A 24,922-nucleotide genomic window follows, 5' to 3' on the forward strand; every position below is an offset into this window, starting at 1 on the left:
CTCAGGAATGAATGTGCAGACAGGTCTATCAATTCTTCCATCAAACCCGGAGATTTTTCATGTAATAAAATCAAAGCATGTATGCAGTTGCTCCGTACCCGGCAGAGCAACCGGGCGCCCAACACTCGAAATGCTGGACATATAAATACACATGGCACCACAGGCATATCACCTCTCCTCAGATTCTGCACGACTTCTACCCAGCCAGCCCTTGATAAACAGCAGGTCACACATTCAAACTCTGAAAAGCGCGCCGACATTGAAAAGAATCGATACCCTAGAACTGCCGATCATGGACCGAGAATTCCTGGAGAAGATGCTTCGACCACTAGCCTACACCAACGTCACAAAGACGATCCACAGACAAGCATACCCTGCGCTATCACCCTCGAACCCCGAATTCAGCCAAGCTGGTAAAGTTATCCTAATCCCCGGTGGTGGCACCGGCGTCGGCCTGAACATTGCCAAGGCATTTGTGCAGGCCTCTGCCGCCACGGTGATCATCATCGGCCGGCGTGGCGACGTTCTGGCGGCTGCCGCATCTCAGCTCGAGGCGGACGCAAAGAACGCAGGCTCACCAACGAAGATCGTGCAACGCGCTGTCGATATCGTGGATGTCGCTCAGGTCGACAAGTTCTGGAAGGATCTCGCTGCTGAGAACATCGTCGTCGATGTTTGGGTCGCCAATGCCGCGAAGGGGTCGGACCCGAAACCCTTGTTGACGCTGGGGGCGGATGAGGTCTGGTCACAAGTTGAAGTGAATGCTAAGTCGGCTCTTTATTTCGCTGAAAGGTTCTACGCCCAGCCAGGCGATGAAAGAAAGGTAACCATGACTCCTCCATTTTGATTGCTGATAGCTCCTTGATCTGCGATATCCCGTTTCTGTAGTAGACTTTGCGGCTAATCCATGCGATATTAGTTCATTATCAATGTCTCGACCGCGTCGGTGCACGACACTGCTCATCCCGGCGTGAGAGATCGCCCAGCATACACGCTTTCCAAAGCGACCAGCACTTTAGTCTTCCAACTACTTGCACAGGACGTGCCGGCCACAAAAGTCCAAGTTGTCAGCTTCCATCCAGGCATTATCTACAGCGATGGCTGGATTAAGCTGGGCGTGCCACGCTCCGATCTCTTCGATGAAGGTAAGCCGTATGAGATATACACACTATGATCGAACGCTCCCCGATCCTTTCCACTGAATCTGGTTGTGCTTTAAACGGACGAAGAGTCTCTAATATCTGGTGTTAGATGCTGTGCCTGGCTCGTTCGCTGTATGGCTGGCAACTGAACAGGCTGAATTCTTGCATGGTCGTTTTGTGTGGAGTCTCTGGGATGTGGAAGAGCTTGCGACTGGAGAGCTTCGAAAACGGATCGATTCAGATCCTCACTTCCTGCGATTGTCCATCGTGGGGTTGAACGGGGGTGCACTCGCTTGATCAGAACGGAGATATTTGAAGAAGTGGAGTTGGCGAGTGGGAGAGGCATAGTTTGGACCATCATTTTTGCACGAAGCCTTGAACATGAGCTGCCTTGGCCACGACATTTGAGTTGGAAAGGAATGACAATCTCATACCAGCCTCTAAGCAAATTCCTTCGATCTACACATTCTAATATCCTCCGGCGAAGAATATAGCGCCTACACAGCCGCTAACAGGGCACGGCAACATTTTTTTGGCTTGACGGTCCAAATTTCTCCACGAGTGGTTTTTCGCACGAAACTTGATCTCAATCAGTTCTATTGATGATACAAGCTAGGGTTATATTCACGATATGCCCTGTGCAATCGCGTAAGCGTGAAGCAGAAAGGTCCTGAAGCTCTTTGCCATGCAGGCCTGTGTGACCCCAATGTATCAACATGCCTAGATCATCGCCGTACCCTCGCGACAGCCGCTTCCACCAATAACTTTGTATACTGACGATGTGCCCAATCTACGGGACCTGGGATGAACTTTCCCCCAGGAGGACCTTTGAATCCTGTGCCCGCAAAGAAAACCGTCTTGAATATGAGATCAACATGCTTGTTGGCAAAGTCCGATTCCACGCGCAGCTCAATCAGCCCATCCATGTCTCGCGGTGAGTCGGGACAGTTCCTTGGAGAGTCGGACATGCGAAAGAGAATTGACTGTTGGTCCTTCTCGACGACGATGCCGTGGTCGGTGAACTCAGTGCCAATCTCGTACTCGTTCTCTATTAGCTCTTGTTTCGACCACAACTGGTTCTCGCTCTCCGGGAGACCGCCCAGAACCAGATTCAGGAGGAATCTCTGAGGTGTGTAGCCTGACAAGTAAGAAAAGCAGTCATGAGTTAGTGTCTAACTCGGGTATAAGTGATTGCCGAGGACTTCTTGTCATGTGCCGAGTGCTATCAAATCAATGATATGTCCACTCACCAAATCCACCCCAGACGCCTTGAGCAAATCCTTCCACTAATGCCGATCCGCCTTTGCGGCTGTTCTCTAACAGGTCGGGCCTGATCTCATCGAGGGAAAGGCGGCGAGTACAGATGTCACGCATCTCAGACGAAGGCGTTGAGGACGGGTTAAATTTGGCGAAGGAAGGCCGAAGAAACACAGGATCATCTCTGCCCAGGCCTTCCATCCGACATTGTCTGGTCCAAAGGGTGAAGGTTCCAGCTCCAGCGAGAGTACCAAGGCCAACGGCCCTGAACGCCCTTACCATCCTGCCTGGCATGTTTCAGCCTGATTGTGTAAAGAGTTATAAATTTCTCACAACTTTGGCTCCAGAGTTTCTCCGCAGCAGATTGAAAGCACGCGAAGTCTAACTTATGTTAGTCTGTAGCGCTTTCCCTCCCAGTAGACAGTTCTTGTGGGGAGCTGACGTGGCGAAGGTGCTGTCTTGATAAATTTCTTGTAATCTCGTGCGAGTCGCGCCCAGCGCCAAAGGGCGTAACTATTTGGGAGTCGTGATGCTCATTTCCATTTCGGATCACAGTAATTCGAACCGCGTTGTTCTTAGCATAAGCAGCCACACCCTGTTCTTACTGGTCGCATAGATCTTCTCAGACCGTGGTTGGGGCGTGGTGTGGTCAAGCGAGCTGACTAACAGGTGGGCCAGACACAACAAAATGACAACTGACGCAGTCCACCAAGGAGCCTCATAGAAGCATTGCAAAGGTTCTGTAACGGGTCAACCGCTTCACTGTTTTCACGCTCTCCCACCTTATCATGAATGAGACAACCCCAGTCTTATGCAGCCTTGTCACTCTGAGACGCCAAGCCTGTATGAGGCCCCTGTACTTAGATTTGCTGTGAGCCCATGAGCTCTTGGCTGCCTTCAGTTTCTTGAGTCATTGTATATGTGCTATCCGGCCAGGTTCGCTCCAGAATCCTGACCCTAAACTAGGTTTACTAGCTAGGGGTATATCAGGGTGCGGAAGTAACTCCCAGGGGTCCAGCCTCGCCCCTGGATCCAGCCTTGCCAAGTGTTGCAAGATAGCCGCAGCTGTCTACCCGATCCCGTATAGCTACTTGAGCCATTTCCTGGTCTCCTTGCCAGGTCTTACGGTTGATTTACGGACTGTACGTAGATATCTCAAAAGGGATGTTGTTGTTACCTATCTTCTGCCTGGTCCTGTGACACGAGATTTGTATCAGGGACAGGCCTAGGCCAAAGTCAACAATAAAGACTGGTAATTGGGAAACTATTCTAGATTAGGCGAATTAATAAGGTAAATTAACTACCAGAGTCCTATCCACTTGAGACGAGTCGTTCCTCCATACAGTCCTTATAGGTGTGGTTGCTCTATGTACTCCATTCCTCTATAGGACAGAGCACCTCAGAGCATATTAAGTGATGGCCCTGAACTGCCCGTATGAGCCCTTTGAGTGATATTGGCTCCACCGCACTGTGGCCCTAGGTCGCAGCCAGAGTCGCAACAGCTCCTCAGCGTCTCCGCGATATTGAGAGTCCAATATATCGAGTTTCCCTCCCAACCCGTGGCTAGCCTTTTTGATTCCTCTGTTTCTGGAGAACGAATGCGAAATTGAAATTTAGCCTCGTCAGATCATTCTTTGGTTTGCCCCACAGATTTGTGTTCCCAAGTGCCACCTCACAGATCGCCAGGGCACCGTCCCACGAAGCACTGGACACTGTCGATGACGTCGTTCAGCGCATTTTCGCTCAGTGTCGCCTCGTCCACCGAATCGCCGGAGCTCACGCAGAGCTCACCACCGAGGATGGAACTGCGGAAAATGCAACGGGCGTTCTGTCGGTTGAACCGATCGCCGCCCTCAGGGACGACGCCGATGCTCGAAATCCCGATCTCCCGGTTGAGGTCAGGGAAGTTCTGAGTCTGCCCATCACTGAGGAAAAATGCTTGGCAGATGTTGCTCAGATTGTCATCTGAGCAGAGTAACGCTTGCGCGATCGCACCACCAGATGTCTGGCGACGGGTGATAGAAGTCGCTGTCGTCAACGAAACAAGGGCCGCAACTCGGAAGATAGAAGATAGTGAAATCATGGCTGATTTGGTTGATACGAGGATTGGGGAATTGTTTATATGGGTTAGTTTTTCTTCGTTATTGATTGATCAGGATGTATTAGTGTACCTGTACCCATTCCTGTGGAAATCACAGCCTCTTATATCACTTGACCCCCCAGTATACAAGAGCTGGCTTGCGAGGTGTTTAGAGGAAACAATGTCGCAAGGCTTTGCGAGCTGCCATTATTAGGTATTATCAATCGCTCATCTCCTGCATGATGAAGGCCCCTGTCTTAGAAGCTACGGCCCAAGTTGAGTGAAGATTTCGTGAACCTGTCATCGCGGCATTTTCCAGGGACAGCCTGATTCTAGATCGAAAGTAGGAATGCTTACATCGTGGCTCCTAGCTCTAACATGGTGATCGACGCTGTACATAGGTCGTCGCGTTGTTGGCTCTTTCGCAAAGAAGCCCTATCAATAACTGGTACTCAGACATCGGAGTCTTGGCTGTAGCAATACTCGGTAAGCGTTAGGTAACGAAGTCAGCTCGGAGTATGCAACATCTTGGCAGGGTTGGTTGCCTCTTCAGCGTCTATACCACTACTCTGCTGCACTAAGCTAAAAGCAGATACAAGATATGCACAGGCAGTCGCAAGCAATACCGAAGTCCGAAGTTAATATCCATTACTTGCCTCCATCGATCGAACTTTGTTGGATGTATAGGACGGTCGTCTAGGTGCTTGAAGGCCCCCGATCACATGATCTAGCTTACCTATCCACTCTTGTCGGAAAGTATGTTCTGACACGAGCGTACCAAAGCTCGAGGATCGAAATCGGAAAGGAACTAAGTAGTAGAGTAAGTAGAGAAATCGTTGGTTCTGTGTTTCATTTCAAGCTCTCAGACTATCAACAGCTACAAGATCCATCATATCGTTCAGTTTCCTCCTCATTGGTACAAGCATGCAGCACGGAAAGGAGGGGGAACGGGTGATACCTCCTCATCAAAAGCTCGGGGTTGTCTTCATCCTCCATAAGTCTGGTGTACTTTTTCATCTAAACTGGTATTCCTTGTTCCCATTTCCATACCCATTATCATTTTGTTTGTTCCTCATTCAAGGTTGGGCCTTGGTTGTGTAGGAACAAGGCCTCACACTCGGGAGCGCAGTTTTTTTTTCTCGATTTGTTCCAATTCAAGCCCAAAAGCATTTGTCCTCCCATGCTTTTTCTTGCGTGGTCTTTTCATTCATCTGACTTGCAATAATTTTGTCTCAATTGTACCGTCCCTTTACCAACATGGTTCTGTCCGACTCCTGCGGCGACATCCAACGTTGATAACACAAGGAAAAGTGAGAGTAAAGGAAATCCAGCGCCTTGCTGTCTAAAATCAGGGTATCTGCGAAAGGAAATTCAGGTCGTGTTTCGAGCGTCGTCGTTGGGATAGTGCTATGCTAGAAAATGGAGATTGTGTTCAATGCTGATTTTGTGTAGTCTGCTGTCAGCAGTGATTACGAATTGTTGTCGTCTTCCGAGTTCACATTTTCTTGTGCGAAGCTCCCATCATCATGAATTCCTCTTCGGAATCATCGTCGTCGTCGTTGTTAATATCATCAGCGTCGTCATGAGATGTACCTTGGCGATCCTCAAGCGCTGAACCGGTGGCAACTTGCACGGGCTTGCCATGTCTTGTCACAGTGTCTGCTGTTCGCATGAACGATGGCTCGGCTTCTTTGCCCACTGAGTATGTATCATTTTGGTAATCCGTGACCTCCGGGCCTAGGAAGCCTTCACCAGGAGGTGAAGATGCACTTGAGATTATGCCAAAACTCGGAACAGACATGCTTTGCGAAACACTACTAGCGCCATAGCCATCTGTTGAGGAGGCAATTGTGCTTGCTGATGGCCCGGCTTGAATTGGCACGGGTGCAATGGATAATTCTGAAGGATCGGTAGCGGCTCTGGCCTCTTGCTTCCTCAGGAAGGTGATGTCATCTGGTGACGGTGGACATTCATCTTCGAGTGTAGTTTGACTTTCAGATCGTCTTGTCACTGCGGCGTCGGCTTCGGCTTGATAATGAGCTTCTAGAATCATACGTCGCTGATTGACCTCTTGAGCATGCTCGAATGCTTCTGATGTTGATGCTGGTGCCTGGAAAGCAGTCTTGTGAAGCGAAGTGGTGTCAATATGAGGGGCTGGTGGAGAAATGTTGTAACTGGTGGGCGATAAAGTGGTCCGCAGAACATCGGGTTGCTCAAATGCACCTGTGGCAGACGCGGTGCTTAGTGCAAGGCTAGGGCCTCCACGCGGTGCCTGAATATCACACTCTGAAGAATCTCGACTCAGATTAGGTGAACAATCGCCCTTTGAGCGGCGATCACGACTCCCAATCCGGACAAGGGGCTTGATGCCTTCCCATATTCCACCAACTCTTGCTCCAACACTTCGCTCTTGTGACGCAGACCGCTCAGGTTCTTGAGCAATCTCGGGCATTGGCACAGGCAATCTGTGTATTTGAGAGGCCCGAATCGTTTTGACCGAATCAGCATTGGAGAAAGTTGAAACGACTCTGTCCGGTCCTTGAGGTCGTTGATCCCTTTCGACTATTGGACTTGCTCCAGTTGATGCGGCCTTATGGTCTACCGTATTCTGGCTGAAGTATTCTTGAGGGTGATCGAAGGGACTTGCAGTCTCACTCTGAGCCAGCGGATGTTCAGTGTTTTCTCGAGAAGTCTTGAGGGCCGCTAGTACTTCATCTCCACGAAGACTCGATCTCCGTGTTTCTCTGATCTTATCTCTTTCGAACCGGCCAACCGTGCTTGCGCTGGATGGAGAGGCAAGAGAGTCACTCGAATGGCTAGTGGTTGTTGCAGCGCTTGGAGCTCGCTTCCGCGCACTGGTTCTACCGAGATAATTCGCGGTTATTCCGGCAATGCGGCCCGCCGTATCAAAAGCACGCTCGATGAGGTTTCGTTTTCCAACCGCGTGAGAGACTTCTCTCTCGTCCACCTCCAATATCTTTTTCATACTTTCTTTCTCCAGTCCAGGGTTTTGAATGAAGCGAGCCACATTCTTCATACCCTCGGTAACCCACGGATGTTGCTTGGCTTGACTAATAGTCATTCTCTTCATTGGGTCTTTGACCAAAAGGCATCGAATTAAATCACGAACAGCCTCGGGAACCTCTTCAAATTTCAGTTCATAATCTGTACGTTTGTTGCTATTGATCGAGACAGGAATTTGAGAAGATGGTTTGTCAACCGATGTATCCACAGGGACTAGTCGGGTTTTGGGAAGGAAGACTTCTGTAGTGCATACTGCCTCATGCAAACCCATTTCCTCATTGGCATAGAAAGGGAGGCGAGCGTAGACCATACAATAGAGAGTGATGCCTAGTGCCCATAGATCTAGAGCACCGGTTATTTTCGGAGCGACGCTGTCAGTGAACATCGAGACGTCCTCATAACATAACTCTGGTGCCCAAAAGGCCGGGGTTCCAACCGATCGTGCAAGTTCCTTTTCATCATCAAGCGCCGAGACATCTTTTTCCGTCAGGTTGTTCTCAGGATCCTTGTCTGTTGTTGGACGACCAAGGTATGAGACACCAAAGTCAGAAATCTTGACACGATCGTTGCTTGCTATCAGGAGATTGGCGGGTTTGATATCCCGATGAATGATACCGATCCAGTGTAGGAACTCGAGTCCAGAGAGTGTATCCTGAATTGCTCGGCGTGCTTCTTCTAGGGTCAGTGCTGGCACATACGAATGTTCGTCACTGATCTCTTCGAAGTTGAATTCTGAGGACATGTGTGAAGCAGCACTTGCCGCTACGCTGAATTTTCGCTCGCGGTAGTCGTAAGAATCATATGCACCGTACATACTGCCAGCCAATGTTGTGTCAGGGAAGGTGTCGTGAGAGTCTGTCCGGCTAACGCTGTTTGACCCCTGGAATTGCTGTGAAGGTGTTCGTGAGATATCATGTAGCTGATCGTCATCCTCTGGTTCATCACCACCATGCTCCAGGCTCCAGTTAGGAATGGAATGAAATTGCTGAAACTGCAAGGCCCTGGCTCGGTCCGCAGTTTGGTGGCGCCGATGTGCTTGTGCGACATGGAAAAGGTCCCGCTCACTCGGTTCGAGCGTGAGGTCGGCGCCACGACGTTCTTGGTCGTATCTGGAAATGTTGACAGACAGGACTTCACGCACGCCAGGCTTTCTCCATTTGATCTCCCCTTTTTCGACGCATTCGAGGATGAGGTAGACCTTATTCTTGGTTGGGTCATCGATGACTTCGATCAAGCTCACCACGTTAGCATGCCTGGCTTTCTTCAAGATTGCCACTTCTCGCTTCGTACGGTCCTCGGGCGCGCCCAGACGACCCAAGCGGCGCTTGACCGAGTACCTGGGAACGATTTTGATGGCAACCCAAATGCCGGTCTCCATGTTGCGTCCAAGCTTCACTTTCCCATGTTCACCACGACCTAATTCTCGAACCACTTCGTAGTTATTGATGAACTTGTTTCCCGTATAGACGTCATGGTCTATATCGACAAGGTCAGTCTCTTTTGGGACCTGGAGGTGGTGAAGTTGTGGGCCAATATCAGTTAAAGATGAGGCAGTGAGGAGACCTGCGGAGCTGAACAGACCAGGGCTCGACATAGGGGTATTGTCAGCAGTCTTCGCACCATGAGCGCTGACACCCCGGTCTCGTGATTGAGCGATCCATGTTGACATGTCGTTGTAAAGGAGATTCTGAGCCGGGTGTGAGCTTCTCGTTCGCAAGGGAGGGTGAGGCCTTGGATTGTGAGATTGCGATTGTAGAGCGGTAAAGGACTGATCTGGGTATGGCGGACGTTCAAAGGCCGAACGCTTTGTGGTGGATAATGAGGCAGATTTAGAGTGAGAAGTCCGTCTGCCACGGATCTGACCGTGTGAGGCTCTCGCTGAGAGAGCTCTTGAGATTGACTTGCCAGAGTGATTAAAATCCTTCTCACTCAACGCGTTCAGTGACTGCGAGGAGTTGGGCGCCGAGGCTGGGAGTGACTGTTGCGCCTGCAGTTGGGCAGATGCTGGATTGGCACTATCATGCGGCGACAATAGGTCCAATTCGCCGTATATTGTATCGTCAACAGGTTCGACAGAGCGCTGAGCAGAAAGTGCGACGGGGGTATTTCGTTGTGTCAGGAGATCATCGCTATCGTTGCGGGTGGATTCCGCCGCCGGAGATGTTGCTTCAGGCTGAGTGGGAGGTGTTCCGCTAGCAGAGCATGTCGAGCGACGGGGCTGCCGCAAGTTTGGATCCCACCTTATTCCAGTGTTCTCCGCCATTGTGAGAGGAAAGGCTGTGATTTGATGTGAAAGGCCGAGTGTGACTCTCGAAGAGTATGCCGTACTTGAACTCGACTCAAAAATCGACTCCACCCACGACACAGCAATTCACACGCTCAGCCATTTGCGTACTATCTGAACACCTCAGGTCGAAAAGATTTCAACATCCAGGGAAACGTGTATAAATCAGTGGCGGATAGGGTTTGGAGAAGGACAAAGCAGAGACTCGGTTGTCCTGTAGCGGTGCGCGAGGGGATTTTGCAGAGGGAGAACGTCTCGACCAGCGAGGAGTATGGTGGACTTTCAAGAGAATGTGCGAGCGCCTTTCAGCGAGGCGGTTATATTAGGTGAATTGGTCTCGAGTAGTGTCTGACAGCGATACAGGTGTGTAAGTGAAGGACAGTCTCCGACTAAACCCGGACCGAAGCGACAACAAACAATGACCGTGGAAGTAAGAGGAAGTAGTCAAAGAAGCAAATGATACAAAGGCATATACTAGAAAATTGTGAGGAAATGAAGAGGGTCAACAAGGTTGAAGGTTGAAGTCGATAGGCAAAAGGCAGCACGAGGACTGAACTTGAATTGGTTGGAGGGCAGTTTTGGAGCGCAGGACAGGATAAAGAGTCAGAGGGCTGAGGGCTGAGGAGAAGCCAACCACTGCAGCTGGGGGAGCCAGTCACCAAAAACGATGAATGACGGCAAGAAGTGGACGGAGGGGGCACCACCCAAATGTGGGCGGTGGGCTGTAGGTTTTGGGCTGCAGTGGTGGGTGGTGGAGGGAACATTGCGTTGGAGGGTCAGTGAGGATCCCTGGGCAAGCCTGAGGGCGCTAGTTGACGAGGAACTTAGCGGCCCTTGAGTGCCCGAGGGGTTCCACTACGGGCTGCATGACACTTGGACTTTGAGTGGTACGAGGGACATTTCCACACATCATGCCCTGCCCCCCTGCTGCCTCAGTATTATGATTCTCATAATTTGTGGGTGCCGTCTGCAAAGAAACCCGACGGCTTCAACAACAATAACAACAACGTGAAGTTCTGTTCCCATCTTTCACCTCCGACCTTGCACTGGCAAATTCCAGTCGCCAAGCATGTCCTTTCGCCGCCGTGGTTCTACTGCATTGGCTATTCGATGCCTGCTGGGGTTTCGATACTTTCTAGGAGTTCGGCCCGCTCTGGCTTTTGTCGGTTGAGGCCCTGCTTCGTCAAGCCTTCCCCAACACAGTTGGACCTATTCCACCATGCACCTTCCACCACCACCATCATCGCTGCACCGCTCGAGTTTGACATGATATAACCGAGTTAGTCTCTGGTTTCTCTCTTGAGTCCTGTTCTCCGACCCCCCTGCTCATCGACGCCAAAGTGACACCTCCAACAAACAAGACACCATCCACAGCAAGTGGTGCGCACTGCACTTCACTGCACTGCACGGCACGCTCACAACATGTTTGCAAAAGGCAAGTCCCGCTGGTTAGTTGTCGTAGTGGTAACCCCTCGTACTCCGTAATTGTGCGGACATCCAGTTTGGCAGGAACGCCTGGATCGGCTGCTTTGATCTACAGTACTGGCAGGGGTTGAGAAGGCTCCAACTCCGATTTTGGCTGGCGGACCATCTATAGGTCTTAACCACCATTATTTCACCTCCCCTACAGGATGCATTTGAGGACAGAGGAGAATCGAAGAAATGCTCTGTTGGTGACTAGGGACGGATACCTAGGTATAGACGCCGAGCATGTGAGGCTAAACAGAAGATTACTAACGCAGGTATCTATGTAGGTCCCTAGTAGCTTGTGAAGCAGCTTTTAGCACTTTAATCCGCTGTGCTCGTCACGGAGTGCATTCCCAATGCCAGCAGGATTACTAGGCTTACTGCAAGGGCGACGAATACGTCACGATGAGAATGGTTATCATTGTCGGTCAGACCACTGACACTGCAGTTGGCCGTGAATGATATTGCCACGTTTGATTGCAGTGTGCAGTGCAGATGCAGCAGCAGCAACAGTAACAGGGGCAATATGATATGCCATTCATTGCAGGTTGGCTGGACTGGGCTACATCCGGCCTTGCACAAACCTTCTTCTCTGCACCTTCGCGATCTCCTGACAGCCTACGAAGTGCGGATCCAGGACGAATGACAGGGGTCGGTGGTGAGGTCAAACAATGTCCTCAGGTTGCACCCTTGCACCATGAAGCAACCAGCAATTATAATGACAGAACGCTGGAGGATGAATAATGTACGAGTACTTGGGAGTAGGCGCAGATAATGGCATCGAGATGTGGAGAAAGTTGTTCAACATCTCCTGCCAGGGCTTCAGGCTCAGGGAGAAACTTACAGGGATCAAGGGGCGAATATTAGCACTCGTAAATTGTGGAAGGGAACGGAGGCTAGGCTGGCAGCGTCAGCCTAAGCATCCCCTAAGAAGCCCGTGTTTGGCTCATCACGATACCTAAACTTACAAGCACAGTGTCGTCACCTCCAACCTGGGCACCCGTCTTCATGTAAGGTACTTGAAATGATCAGAACAACGGACATTGGAACTCTCTACGTATGATTATTATTGGAGCACGCGAGCCGACCTTCTTCCAGACACGACAGCCAAAGGCAGACAGTTGTCAATGTGGTCCTGCTTGACAGGCACCTAGAAAGCGGAATGCATGCGATGGTACCCGAATCCTGTTGGGAATTTTCACATGTCAAATCAACAAAAAAAATAGTTTGGGCGAGGGACCGATCTTCACTGATCGCCAAAGGATCAGCCCATTGTGATGTTATACGAAGGAGAATTAAATGCTTGTCCCTTTCAATTTCTGCTGATGCCGCTTTCTTCGAATACTAGCCTCCTGTTGCATCTTCAGATTTTGGTTAGTCGACAGATAAACATTCATCTGCCAGTGCCATGTCGCAAACATGGGGTTCTGACTATCATTCACGCTGTTCCTCTTCTTGCTTAGAGCCTTCGAAGCCAGACTAAATGCGTGCCGCCACGCCTGGCGCTCGTTGCCATCCAGCTCCACTTTATCCCATTCAAAATCCAATACCGAGTAAGCCTCACATTAAAATGACGATCGTGAACCACATTGCACCATGTGCGTTGGAGGCCGGTCTTCTTGGCCGTGGAGTGTCTCTCTACTAGGACGAGTAGCTCCAACCTCAGCGAACCTGCAGCACAGATAAGTTTAACTGGCCACTGTGCTCGGTGGTCAGGCCATTGCCGTATCCACAAGTGGTCCTTTCGACCTGTCGCATGTTGATGCTCTGCAAACAACCCGACCTGATTTCAACGCGCCATCCGTGTCGTTGGAGCTGGACTTTGCCGGATATTTCCATCTCTTTGAGAGCCACATGTCGGCATTATAGTGGGGTGAACAATTCCCAGGATAACAACGACGATGGGGGACTATTGTCGAAGATGCTCATTAGAGTCGATCTCATATATGATAACTCCGACTTGAAACTTGTAAAATTGGTGTTTCTCAGATCTGAGGCTTTCACAAGTGAGGGCTGAGCTCAGCCTTCAGCACGAAGCTCGGATCTCTTCTGGTCTGGCTACAGCGCACGGTAGAACGGAAGGACGCAGACGCCTCTTTGCCCACCAGGCTGGTCTCAGACTCGGCCGGCTCAGGCTGCAACGATGGACCGTGATTTGTCCGTTTTGCACGGCACAGCAAAACAGCTGCAGCTGGATATACGAGTGCTAGTAACTGCGAACAATTGCCAACAGGACCAGGCATCCCCCGGTCTGTTATCAAAACGAGGTCCCCAGCTGTGTTGGATCAGTTGCAGGGAAGGACTCCCAGATATACAATAGTGTGACTGAAGTCGTAGACTTTCAGGCTGTGGGATTCTCTTCCCTTGGATCAACTAGGCAGCCCATCATTTAGTGCTCTTTGCGATAGTATTACGATTCGCGCATCGTCGATACCGCAAGATCGTCAAATCTGTAGCAGTGCCGACAATTTAAACACACAAAGACAACCCGACATGAAAAAGCCTAGAATCAAGTCGAAGTGGTCGAAAAGAGGGTGATCCCTACCTCGTAGAGACACAGGAACCATCTGGGATAGGCAGGCATCATAAACTCAAAGGTTCAGCGGCGAGTCAATCCCACGAATGGCAGCTTCCAAAAGGCTTGCCACACCGGCAATCGAGGAACTCGGTTTCTGTACTACGGGGTACTCATCGTCACGCTGGGGTTGTCAACGCGCCAAAATGCCAGCTCCCATCATCATCGATGTCAGACATCTCCTCGATGCATGGCTACGGAATGGCCCATGGTCCACGGTCCACGGTCCATGAGCCTGGAAACCTATCACAAGCACAACTGGGTGAATTGACCAAGTCACAAATCTCGAGTTCCTCCTGTCCAAGGGTGTGATCCGAAGTGATGGCACAGATGGGAGAACTGATGATGGCGACCGTTTTGGCCTAGTTGCCAGCCACTGCGGAGAAGCCAGCCGCCCTTAAATATGCGCATCATCGATGATCCTGGTTTCCAGGTCCTTCCCCATGCCAACCCGTTGATTCCCAATCGACGATCCGGAGTAGCCATCCCCTTTAATCGCCGCCTCACCTTTGCACCTTGATGGAAGAAACTCAAAATGCAGCAGCCAGCTCTGAGAGGGAACTTAGGATGTCACGACTTGTCGCATGTCGCCTTTGCACCTTGGCTGGCCGTCGAGCAGAATGAGACTGCGAACATGACGTGTCAGGCCGAGATAGTCAGTGCACTGCTATGGTCAATGCTTTCGCCGGCTAGACGCGGTCTTGCATCCCCAAAGATATTGTCGCACAGACAGTTTAGTTCACCTGCATGAACATGCCCAGGGAATCGCGAGTGCTACTTCCCTCCTGGCGAATCAGCAGACTGGTTTCCAAAAGATGTACGTTTCAGGGAGATTTCGATAGGTCATCTACTGCATGCCATGATCACCAGGACGCACAGAACGAGAACGAGGCAGGGTCGCGCCTCTCCACAACACGCGCCCTTTTCAAACCACCAGCGTGCTGAGTCATGACGCTTATTGGCTTTGAGCGTATGACTTTGACAATGGGGAACCTGCCGCTGTCAGCCATCCACACCCGCTTTGCGAACCATTGGCTCCTTCAAGACCGTAAGGCTGTGGCCGCTGCGATTGAAGTTTGTGTAGTCTGCAGGCTTCAATCATACCAGGGGATTTATCATGAACTATATCCAAGGTACGCTACACTCTATACGTGCTTCCTCGTTCCAAGGACTTCTCACAGCCTTGGTGAACCTCTTTGTACACGTTCATCGAACCTCAACCAAGCGCACGTAGCGAAAAATCTTCTTCCTTGTGATCTTGAGCGACGCTATTGATGCTAGTACTGGTCCCCCTGCAGACCGTGCCTTGACTACCACCATGAGGACGACCGATCATCGTATCGAGGACTCGTCCGAGACCAACGGCGTGCGACTGACACATTAGGATTTGTGGTGCGAAGCTGATGAGAATTCGACCAGCCATGTTGACCTCTAACTCGTTCATCGATCAAAACTGAAGAACAGCACTTGGGATTTCAGGAAAGCATTATCACGGCGTCCACCATGATCCTCCATCCTCGATGTAGTTTGAAGTGGTCAGTGCGGATTTGGATCCTGCGCTTCAGGCATGTAGGCATTGAGGTATCGCTGATAGCTCAGACTGTGTGATCCCTGGGAATATGCTCGGCGCCACGTGGAACAGAGCTCAGAGGTTTGGCATTTGTTGCCAGTCATTTCAGCCTGGGGGTCTCTAGCTGGTCAGAGCAACCTGTTTGTTCATGTCAGTCTGAACCACCAGGACGGCTCACCTTCATTGAGGATCAGACTACGATATAGTGGTAAGCAGAGACCTTCTACCCGCAAACAGTAGCAGCTTGCTGAAGGGAAACTGCGGCTCTGCTGTTGCAGCTGATTCTGACTCCCAATTTGTGACATTCCATCGGTCAATGCCGTCAGGACCTACACAGTCAAGTGTATTCTGTGGCTCATGGCACGAAGACAACCACACTCTTATCGTCGGACACATTTCAACACTGAAGCCGAGTGATCAGGACAAACATGATCCTTCCCGACGAATGTCGGCTAATTGATCTTGACAACCATTTACCTATGGCATATATCAGGTTATGCTAGTTGGGACGTTACTTACCCACCGGGCCAAGTCCAACTATTCTTGATTACAGGAATTCCTAGCGGCCCCATGACTATGGCGATCCTGTGTCCGGATCCTAGTGCGGGTGCTTGTGGAAGACTTAAAAACTGTTGATAGATCTGAACAGCCATACCCTTGCGCCATTGTTTGGGGTTGCAGTAGACAAGAAAAGCTTGCATCCCTTCCATAAGTCATTGACTGATACTAAAAGACCGAACATGACCCAGTGGATTTCCTTGGTCGAAGAAAACGAATCTGGACGTTTTCAACGACGGTTGCAGTAGTACCGGTAGTAGAAACGGTGATCTGGGATAGCGCAGTGCGGTCAAGATTATCATCAGAAGGTCCCTTACCATTGAACTAGTTAGTGGGTAGTACGCCATGAGTCAGCCATGACTCTCTGGACACAGACCAAGAACGGAAGACCACATCTGAACGCGCCCCAGCCAGCTCGACAGCGAAACAAAACGGACAGAGATTAACCTGAAGGCAAATATGGTATTAGGATCCGACACGCTGTAACTAGAGGGGCTATTGCGTCGTGTTCTCGACCGATAGTGAATGCGATCAGATTCTTTCCATGATTAACGAGGATCGAGCAAGGTGGATGTGGATTAGGTCAGGAAATCGTTTTCCCAGCTGCGGGATATGTCATGAATTGATAATGCGCCAGCCACTGACACGCCGAGAAACCAAGCCACCTGCGAGATTTCCCGTTAAGCGAAAACCAGCCGTCTCGGGCTTTCCAGGCGGGAGGAGAGGCCCCTCGGCCTGACCTAATAATCAGGGTCTCCAGGCGAATCATTGTGTTTCGGGCTTGAGTTGATGCCCGTACCCTTGTACGATAGACCCCGGAGAGAGTCAGTGGTAAGTGGTGTTTTGTACGGATTAACCCCCGGCATTCGAATTCCTTTCGCTTGTCATTTTCGCGTGATTTACGAGCCTGTTGACAGTTTCCAAACTCTTTACAAACACAGATTGCTACCAGAAGGTCTGATTTCCAATCCCTTGACTGATGAACGCACAGAGATCTCATGCTTCGCATCACAATTCCGCTTCGCAATGATGGCACAGCGTTTGACACTAGGTGCATCGCCAACCGCCAAAGCAGGCTCCGTAACCAACTGGGTCTTTCGCAAACCCAGACGTCTGCTTAGCTGTCGAAGCATGTAGCCCCATCAGGCTTGGAGCTGCATCGGTTTTAACCTGTCGACCGAAAGACCAATCATACATGAGGGATGAGTTGCTCAACGAGGTTAGATTCAATATTAACTCTCCTTTGACTAGCATCCCATTGGCACGGTGTCCAAGCCCCCTTAGCTCGTCTATGATTTCGAATACTTCCATGGAAATCTCATGCTGAGCTAAGGATGAGGAAACCCATATAGAACTCTCTTTCCGATTCTTGTCGCTTGTTGCATCATGGGATCCAGATCGTTTCGTTGAAGAACACCGTGACTGTTCACCGATAAACCATGGCGACTCTTATATATCATCACACAGTGGCAAACCTGGGAAGCTCTCGTCACGACGACCACTTACTAATGTCTAAAGAAAACAATCAATCAGACACGCCAGCACCATTCCGTGGTGAGTTCTCTTTTGTTAACAAAGATGCTGGCAATATCGACTCAAAGGATCACAACGCCGCTGTCTCATGGCATGTCATGAACCGTTATGAAAGATGGAAGAAGCAGGAACAAGCCAAGAAGTTGAGGGCATCTGCCAACGTTCCTGTCGGTCCACTCTCGCCGCCCTCACAACAGCAAGGCCAACCTTCTCAACAACTACATCCACAGACGCAAAGTCGACAGCAACATCAGTCTGTACGTCGTGTTCCATATATGAACCCAAGAAGAACAGCGTTGACATATAACTTCTATCAGCCTAGAACCATGTCGACACAACCACCTTTCGGCTTTGATCCATGGACAGCCGAAACATTGCAGCTTGGCTACCCAGGACCCAATTCAACACAGCCTTCCAGCAGCGGCCTTCAAACATCTGCAGCATCAACGCCGTCTACTCATTCTAGCATTATGACGGATGACCCTGCAGCTTTATTGGGGTCCTTGGACTCACAGTTATATCCTGTGGACAACATATTCGACCCGAGCCTAGCTCCTGTTGCGCCCCTCGTCAATAATTTGATCGGATACGCCTACGAGTTTTTGATGCCATCCATCTGGCCGAAGGAATCCGAGAGGGCTCAACATACCTGGGAACTCGCCAGGAGCTGGGACGACATAGCTCTCATCAATCAGGATACGTGCTACGCCAATGCCTATCTGAGTCTCCTTGCAGCCGCCATGGGCAGTCTTACCGATGACGACAACTTGATGTATCAGTCTCGAGTCTACCAAGGACAAGCAATGACCGACTTAAGACAACGTGTGTCTGGACAAGGTAACCAAGATTTAATCACTCTGAAAGCTATCCTGAAACTTTTTTCTTCCGAGACTTTGGTTGACAACACTTCGACGGCGCGTATCCACCTCAAAATGCTCCGAAACTTGGTGCAAGCGGCCGGAGGCATGATCTTGCTTGACTCCTGGTTTCGGGAGGACCTTCTATCTTGCGATTGCTATTTTGCCCTCAAATTCGAGACTCGGCCGCTCTTTCCCGCACAAGAGTGGACTCCAGGGCCGTTGAGTCAACCGTGGAAAGCACGATTGATGTCTGCAGGCATCTACGGAGATCATTCAGCTGCGGTCGATCCATTGATTGAAAACCCACTGTTGAAAGCGATTGTTACTGACCTTCGAGAGCTCTTCAAGGTGAACGAATACACTCGCAGCCACGATGTTCCAAGCGACGACCAAGTCCTCCGATGGCAGCAACTTCGCCGATTTGACTGTATTTCACGACTCGCAGATCATCATGTGGATTTGTCGATCTATCCTCACTTGTTCAATTGGCCGCTATTACAAGACTACTCATGCATTGCGACTGCATTAATGGCGAATATGGTGCTTGGGTCACCAGAGCCAGTACGATTCGGAGTGAAGTTGATCAACGACCTGAGGAGGAAGTTAGTAGAAAGTGAGAGAGGCGGAGAAGAAGCACAATTCAAACGACTTCGTCTCTGGGCCCTCTATGTCGGCTCCTTGGCCGAAAAAGTACACATGTCAACCGAAGAAAGTCATTGCTGGTTCGAGAAAAATTATCAGAATCTGGCCGCAGGCATGGGATTATCTGCGTGGGAGGATGCTAAACGAGTAATGAGGCAATTTTTGATTTCAGATCAGCTGCAGGAAGAGATTAACGCCGGCCGCGCACATCGAACTTCAGATGCTCGGCAGGGTCTTTACGCAGCGTCCGGGTGCAGTTGGAGGGAGCCCCTACAGGATTCCAACCCTGTGATCGGAGAGTCTCAGGATGATCTCACGGGGGACCGCAGAACAGGAAAGCAACGAGCGGACCCTTGATGAGTAACGAGCACAATGCAAGTACAAAAAGAGATGGCACGTTACACTGCGAATGGCCACTAAGAAGGCAGGTTTATGCTGCCTGAGGGAGCACATTGGTCAGGACTCCAGTCCAACAGATGGTGGGATGGGTGGGAATGGGGGGTTTAGACGGTCATGGTAGCGCAGCGTTTTATGTCGTTTTACACAACCTTGGTACCTAACCATCGCTGGATTCTACTCGGACGAGTACTTTTGAAAGATTGGAATGGACTCTTAGCAAGCTTAGTGCCTGGATGATTGGCTGGCATCGGTTTCCAGATTGGGACCGCTATGGCGATAACGGAGTATCATGGAAGTTCCTGAGGGCAAAGACACCACTGAAAGGTGTTGATAAAAATCATTCATAATTTGACGTCTCTGCGATAGATGGACTTCCCGCAGCAGTGAAAGGTTGAATTTCAGGCAAGGAGTGACGATTTGAAGATCACCACTGCACCTGGCACCAGCAGGGCCATCGGATAACATTCTTTTTTTTACACGTTGAAGGGTTGCTAGTGGGGGCTAAAATGGACCTAGTGATGTTAAATCCAATTCTATTATTCCTTGCAATATTGTCCTGCGCTTGAGCTCTCAACTCCTACTACTCAAGACATGAGGCTCACTTCTCACGGAGTTCCTTTTCTCCCCTATCTTGTTTCCTTCTCAAATGCGGAAGGCGCTCTCGCCGCTTCTTTACTCATCAAGATGCCTTCTAGCTTCTAGAGCGACAGCTAAGACCAGGCCTCATACCTCCCAGGCCTTCGCTCACCAACAGCAGCCATGTCGAACCACGACAGCAGGCTTCGCGACCACTCAGCACCTCAGGAGGTGGGATCTGAGTGAAGTACTCCGCGTAACCGAGGAGACCTCCCCTCTGATATTCCACCTCACTTCAGACAATCCCTACCACAACTTATCTCTCGAGCACTACATCCTGACCAATTCGCACCCCTCCTCGACCATCCTTCTGTTCTACACGAACCGGCCGTGTGTCGTGATCGGGCGCAATCAGAACCCGTGGCTGGAGACGGATATCCAGAAGCTGAGAGATGGGCTAGAACCCGAGGAGCCTGTGCCTCTTGGATCGGGCATTTGGGGGAATGAAACCACACAACGTAACCCGATCGACCTCATCCGGCGTCGAAGTGGGGGTGGGACGGTATTCCACGACAACGGGAATCTGAATTACTCGGTCATCGTGCCAAACAACAAGTCCTTCAAACGCAGTACGCAGGCCGAGATGGTAGTGCGCGCCCTCACGCCTCTAGCGCCGCGATACGGGTTCAGTGACCTCCAAGTGAACGATCGCAATGACATTGTCATGAAAGCCAAGGACAACGCGCTGCAGTGGTTGAAGGTCAGTGGTAGCGCGTATAAGCTCACCAAGGGCAGGGCGCTACATCACGGCACATTGTTGTTCTCGAGCCCGAACCTGTCGAATATCTCGAACCTGCTGAGAAGCCCGGGTCGAGGGTTCATCGAAGCGAAGGGTGTCGAGAGTGTCAGGAGCCACGTGGCCAATTTGGCATGGACTTCTGATTTGCAGCAAAGGAAGCAGGTGAAGGAGGTCATGACCAAAGCCATCGTCCAGCAGTTCTGGGAGACGTACGGCAACAATCAGCGACGAAAAGTCGGCCACAACGAGATCTTTCTCGGCAGCGAAGTGTTCCAGGCCATGAACAACCCATCACTTACCAAGGGGCTCGAGGAGCTCCAAACCGACTTGTGGCTGTACGAAGGCACCCCGCGCTTCGACTTCGCCAGCGGAGCGATGGAAGGTACCGAAGTCAAATTCCAAGCGAACCACGGCGCCGTCGTGTCCCTGACAGTCGAACACCATGACAAACAGTATACCATCGACGAAGCGGCCTTGCGCTCCGTGAGCGACCAGAACGGCCATGGATCCAAGCTCCTGGGCATCTTCGACTGGTATAACTTCATCAGCGCGCGTGTCCAGGAAGCGACCAACACTCATCTGAGGATCCCCCGGACGCTGGCCAGGCGCATCGACGCCATCTTCCCGGGCGTCAGAGGCACGCCGAGGAAATTGAAGTCTGATTCGTGACTTTGCTTGTGATGGTGAGAGCAGCAGCGGCGATAGAGTGGCTTTATCGCTGATGTAAATCTAGCTACTTGTACCACATAGCTGGATGATGCACGAAAGGGGTACTGCCCATGTCTATCATCTCACCCTTAGATAGCAATACTCATATATGCACTTGGCCTGCCAGATTCTAAAGGACGTCCCTACACCTGGGCGTAGAGACAGAATGATGACTGGGACATTCAAGTTGTCTACAGCAAATCCACCGATTGATTTACTCATAATAGTCAACAGAGTAGCTGTATTGTAATGGTACAGCAAAGAGAACTCCCAAAATACAGCTGGCCGCCACGCCGCGATATCGTCCTCCGTGTGATGTTTCCATGATGGTACCGCGTCAGACATAAGGGTTTCATGAGTACATATTTCACTTAATGTAAATTGAAATACTATTCGAGGGCCTATCAGGAAACTATCAGGCTCCTACCAAACCCAAATCAGAATTAAGACATGGAATAGACACATCTCGGCATTTGTCTCTCTTCTCCAGTGTCCAGATAACTCTTTCGAGAGCTCAAGCATCACTCACGGCCAACGGCGAGTACATGCGATCAGATGCGAATCAGGCCATGCCGAAGACAAAGTCTTGCGGACCCATGCTGTTTCCACTTCCACCAGCAGGGTCAAATAGATCCCAACCAGCGACAAAGCCATCCGCACTGCCACTGCGGCCGTCACTAACGCTAAAGTCATCCCAGTTCAGTGAGCCCACATCGAACATATTGACGCCGCCGGAATCGAATGCACCTCTGGCACCGAAGCGCAGCTTGTCTAGTTGTGCAGGGCCTGGATATAGCAGTCTTGTGAGTTCTGCATCCTGCGCCGGACCGAAAGATGATAGACTTGGGGGTTTGTTGCTAAACACAGACTCGAGCAATGGGCCGAGGAGCCGTTCATATATGCCGGCGTAGTTAGAAACTTCGTTCCAGCCTTGTGCGGCAAGGGACAAAAAGTTGGCGGTGAAGACTTTTGTCATTTCGAATATCTGTTGTGCGTTGAATCGGGAGCTGATAGTATCGAAACCATGGCGAAGACAGAACAGCACGACCATACTGTTCTCAAGGACGTGGTGTGCGATCAACCATGAGCGACGGTAAAAGCCGGTCAGGATGTGATCACGGAGGGACTTGGCTGAACTGCATGCCGCTTCGAATGCAACCATGAGACTGCGTGGTGCCGGCATAGGCACGCGCGGTGATGGACGGTGAAGATTTGTTAGACCATGCGCCAGTGTGAATTCGGTCAATTCGTGGCCGTCGTTGTAATCTTCGTACCATGCTTGAAGACGCCTTTCCATAAAAACGAGCCAGTCTTCCCAACTTTGGCCTTCTTCTAGAGGTTTACCTTGGAAATGGACTTCCGTCATCGCAGACTGCAAGCGCCGAAAATGGATCCAACGTAAATTGTGCGTTTTGGTCTCTGTGCCTGTCGGATCTATGCCGTGGATGCTGATATGGCGGTCATCGAGAACAGATGGAAAGTGTGCATCGATTGTTTGATCGGGTATACTGAGTGGTCTTTGTAGCGCCGAGCAAATTGCACGGTCAAAGTTGTAAGTACTCCAAAAGAGCCGACGGCGAAGGTCCAATGTCAGTGGATCAAAATTCAGACCCTCTGGTGCTTCACGGTGCAGACCTAGTTCGAGGCAGGCACGCATGGCCGCACCTGTCAGCATCCATACGTTGGCAAGCCGAGGATTGATGGACGCGTATTGTAGAACCAACAAGGTCACTTGAATGCCTGCAAGATCCGAAGGTATCTGGGCCTTTTCAGACAAATGTTGTATGCCTTCTTCGAACAGACTCCCCGAGAACACCATATGCTTCGCTTCATGACCAGTCTTGGCAGAGCCCAATGTAGCCGAGATGGACAACATGAGATAGATGACGAGGAAGTCGAAGGAGGGTGGGACGGTCCGATGGCGTTCGGGTAGGTCTTGTAAGGTTTTTATCACGGTATCGAGTTGTTTCCATAGTGTGGGAGAGTAAAGAATCGGAAATATAGGATAAACACGTGTCATGTATTTTTTGACGAGCGACCTCAAAATGGCGCCAGGAATAGACTTGAGCATTGTACAGCTGACTTCGTGAGTTGTTCGAGAGATGGATTTCCGTCGGGCTTCTCGTGGTGAGCCTGAAGCAATGGCCATAGACGGTGTCAAACTCATGCGGACTCGGGCAATAAGATCGGTGATCCCGGGCCCTGTTGGTAGAATGGCAAAGATCATGGCTTGTATCTCGCCACAAGACATGATCTCATCTCGCGAAGTATCCCTCTGGGTTGTTGGGGGTGAAACGTCAAGAGAGAGTGTTAGTTCGGGACTTTTGTGGTCCATGGGGTGCATATCAATTATTGGTAATGCTGTGGTAGTCTCATCGAGTGGGACACCATCGTTGGTGGGCATCCCGGCGAGTATGTCGGAAGCGTTGAGTTCTTCGAGATGGCCATTGCGAGCAAGTTCGCCCTCAACTTTTGCAATTTCGGATTCCAGATGTTGGACAATGCTGCGGGGAATATTTGGATCGTGATCCTTGGAACTGTAGCCCGTACAATCCGACTTTGCAGCGACACACTGCCCACAAGGTATAGCTCGATCACACTTGATCTTGCGCCGGCGACACCTGGCGCAAGAAAGCACGGAGCGACGACATTCGGCCATGACTTACATTTGACGTTGAAGGCAAAGAATCATGGTGATGGGGACGAGCCTCGGAGGAAGATAGCAAGATTACCTTGGGAGTCGTAACTTGTTGACTAGTGTGGACTAATAGTGGTGGCTAACGTTACAGGGCAGGTAAGAACGATGGACGACAACAGCCGGGTAGCAGCTAGTGGTTGTTAATGAGGCAAGCACCCTCGGTCTAGGTAAGTTGTGAACCCCCAAATGAGGCACTTGGCGAGGTGTAATCGATCAGTGGAGTAATGGAATGAAAAGTGTAAGATATTGTAGGTTGGGAGTGGTTGATTCGCAATCGGCAGCATGCAACAGGGCGTGGGTATAATTGCCCAACTCAAGTTAGGATGAGATGAAGATTGGGCGATCGGGAGGAGCTCGTTGGTTGATGGCATTGGCAGGGTTAGGGCAACAAGGCAAGAGCAGTGGGCGACTTGAAAGAGGCAGGAGAGAAGGAGAGCAGGAGTGGGCAGGGCAGGGCAGGGCAGGGCAGGTGCGACTGGCAGGTTGAACATGAATGCTCTGCAACTTTCCCTTATCGCACCTTCCTCCAGGTGCAAAATAATCATGGACTCGGAGTCCTGGTGTTCCCCGCCAACGGACCGGCTAATGGACCGGCTAGCAGCACGTGTGCCCGCACTTGCTAATCTCATCATTCTCTCTCCTCCTTCGTTTGGTATCACCATCGTTGTTGCTGCTGCTCTCGAGTGGGAAACAATCCATGACATTGTGGCAGCGGTGGCCAAGTTTATATGTTTCGGATTTCTGCAAGGC

General features: G+C 50.7%; 7 protein-coding genes across 7 annotated transcripts; 3 read left to right on the top strand and 4 right to left on the bottom strand.

The window, feature by feature from the left end:
• Positions 1 to 151: 151 nt before the first annotated feature.
• On the top strand, positions 152 to 1,439 carry LTR84_001465 (uncharacterized protein; the record flags this gene model as incomplete). The annotated part of the gene is made up of 3 exons (XM_064845089.1): positions 152 to 823; positions 920 to 1,145; positions 1,252 to 1,439. 3 exons carry the CDS (start codon positions 152 to 154, stop codon positions 1,437 to 1,439), a joined length of 1,086 nt encoding a protein of 361 aa, XP_064707347.1.
• Positions 1,440 to 1,867: 428 nt separating this feature from the next.
• LTR84_001466 (uncharacterized protein) lies at positions 1,868 to 2,681 on the bottom strand (the record flags this gene model as incomplete). The annotated part of the gene is made up of 2 exons (XM_064845090.1): positions 1,868 to 2,280; positions 2,393 to 2,681. 2 exons carry the CDS (start codon positions 2,679 to 2,681, stop codon positions 1,868 to 1,870), a joined length of 702 nt encoding a protein of 233 aa, XP_064707348.1.
• Positions 2,682 to 4,071: 1,390 nt separating this feature from the next.
• On the bottom strand, positions 4,072 to 4,482 carry LTR84_001467 (uncharacterized protein; the record flags this gene model as incomplete). Its single annotated transcript, XM_064845091.1, has 1 exon — positions 4,072 to 4,482. One exon carries the CDS (start codon positions 4,480 to 4,482, stop codon positions 4,072 to 4,074), a length of 411 nt encoding a protein of 136 aa, XP_064707349.1.
• Positions 4,483 to 5,974: 1,492 nt separating this feature from the next.
• Positions 5,975 to 9,766, bottom strand: LTR84_001468 (uncharacterized protein; the record flags this gene model as incomplete). Its single annotated transcript, XM_064845092.1, has 1 exon — positions 5,975 to 9,766. The coding sequence occupies one exon, from the start codon at positions 9,764 to 9,766 to the stop codon at positions 5,975 to 5,977; it is 3,792 nt and encodes a 1,263-aa protein (XP_064707350.1).
• Positions 9,767 to 17,465: 7,699 nt separating this feature from the next.
• Positions 17,466 to 19,349, top strand: LTR84_001469 (uncharacterized protein; the record flags this gene model as incomplete). Its single annotated transcript, XM_064845093.1, has 1 exon — positions 17,466 to 19,349. One exon carries the CDS (start codon positions 17,466 to 17,468, stop codon positions 19,347 to 19,349), a length of 1,884 nt encoding a protein of 627 aa, XP_064707351.1.
• Positions 19,350 to 20,037: 688 nt separating this feature from the next.
• On the top strand, positions 20,038 to 21,435 carry LTR84_001470 (uncharacterized protein; the record flags this gene model as incomplete). Its single annotated transcript, XM_064845094.1, has 1 exon — positions 20,038 to 21,435. One exon carries the CDS (start codon positions 20,038 to 20,040, stop codon positions 21,433 to 21,435), a length of 1,398 nt encoding a protein of 465 aa, XP_064707352.1.
• Positions 21,436 to 22,036: 601 nt separating this feature from the next.
• LTR84_001471 (uncharacterized protein) lies at positions 22,037 to 24,133 on the bottom strand (the record flags this gene model as incomplete). The annotated part of the gene is made up of 1 exon (XM_064845095.1): positions 22,037 to 24,133. One exon carries the CDS (start codon positions 24,131 to 24,133, stop codon positions 22,037 to 22,039), a length of 2,097 nt encoding a protein of 698 aa, XP_064707353.1.
• Between the last annotated feature and the right edge of the window lie 789 nt (positions 24,134 to 24,922).

Source organism: Exophiala bonariae, assembly GCF_035927105.1.
Source record: "Exophiala bonariae strain CCFEE 5792 chromosome Unknown scaffold_10, whole genome shotgun sequence".
NCBI classification, from domain to species: Eukaryota; Fungi; Ascomycota; class Eurotiomycetes; order Chaetothyriales; family Herpotrichiellaceae; genus Exophiala; species Exophiala bonariae.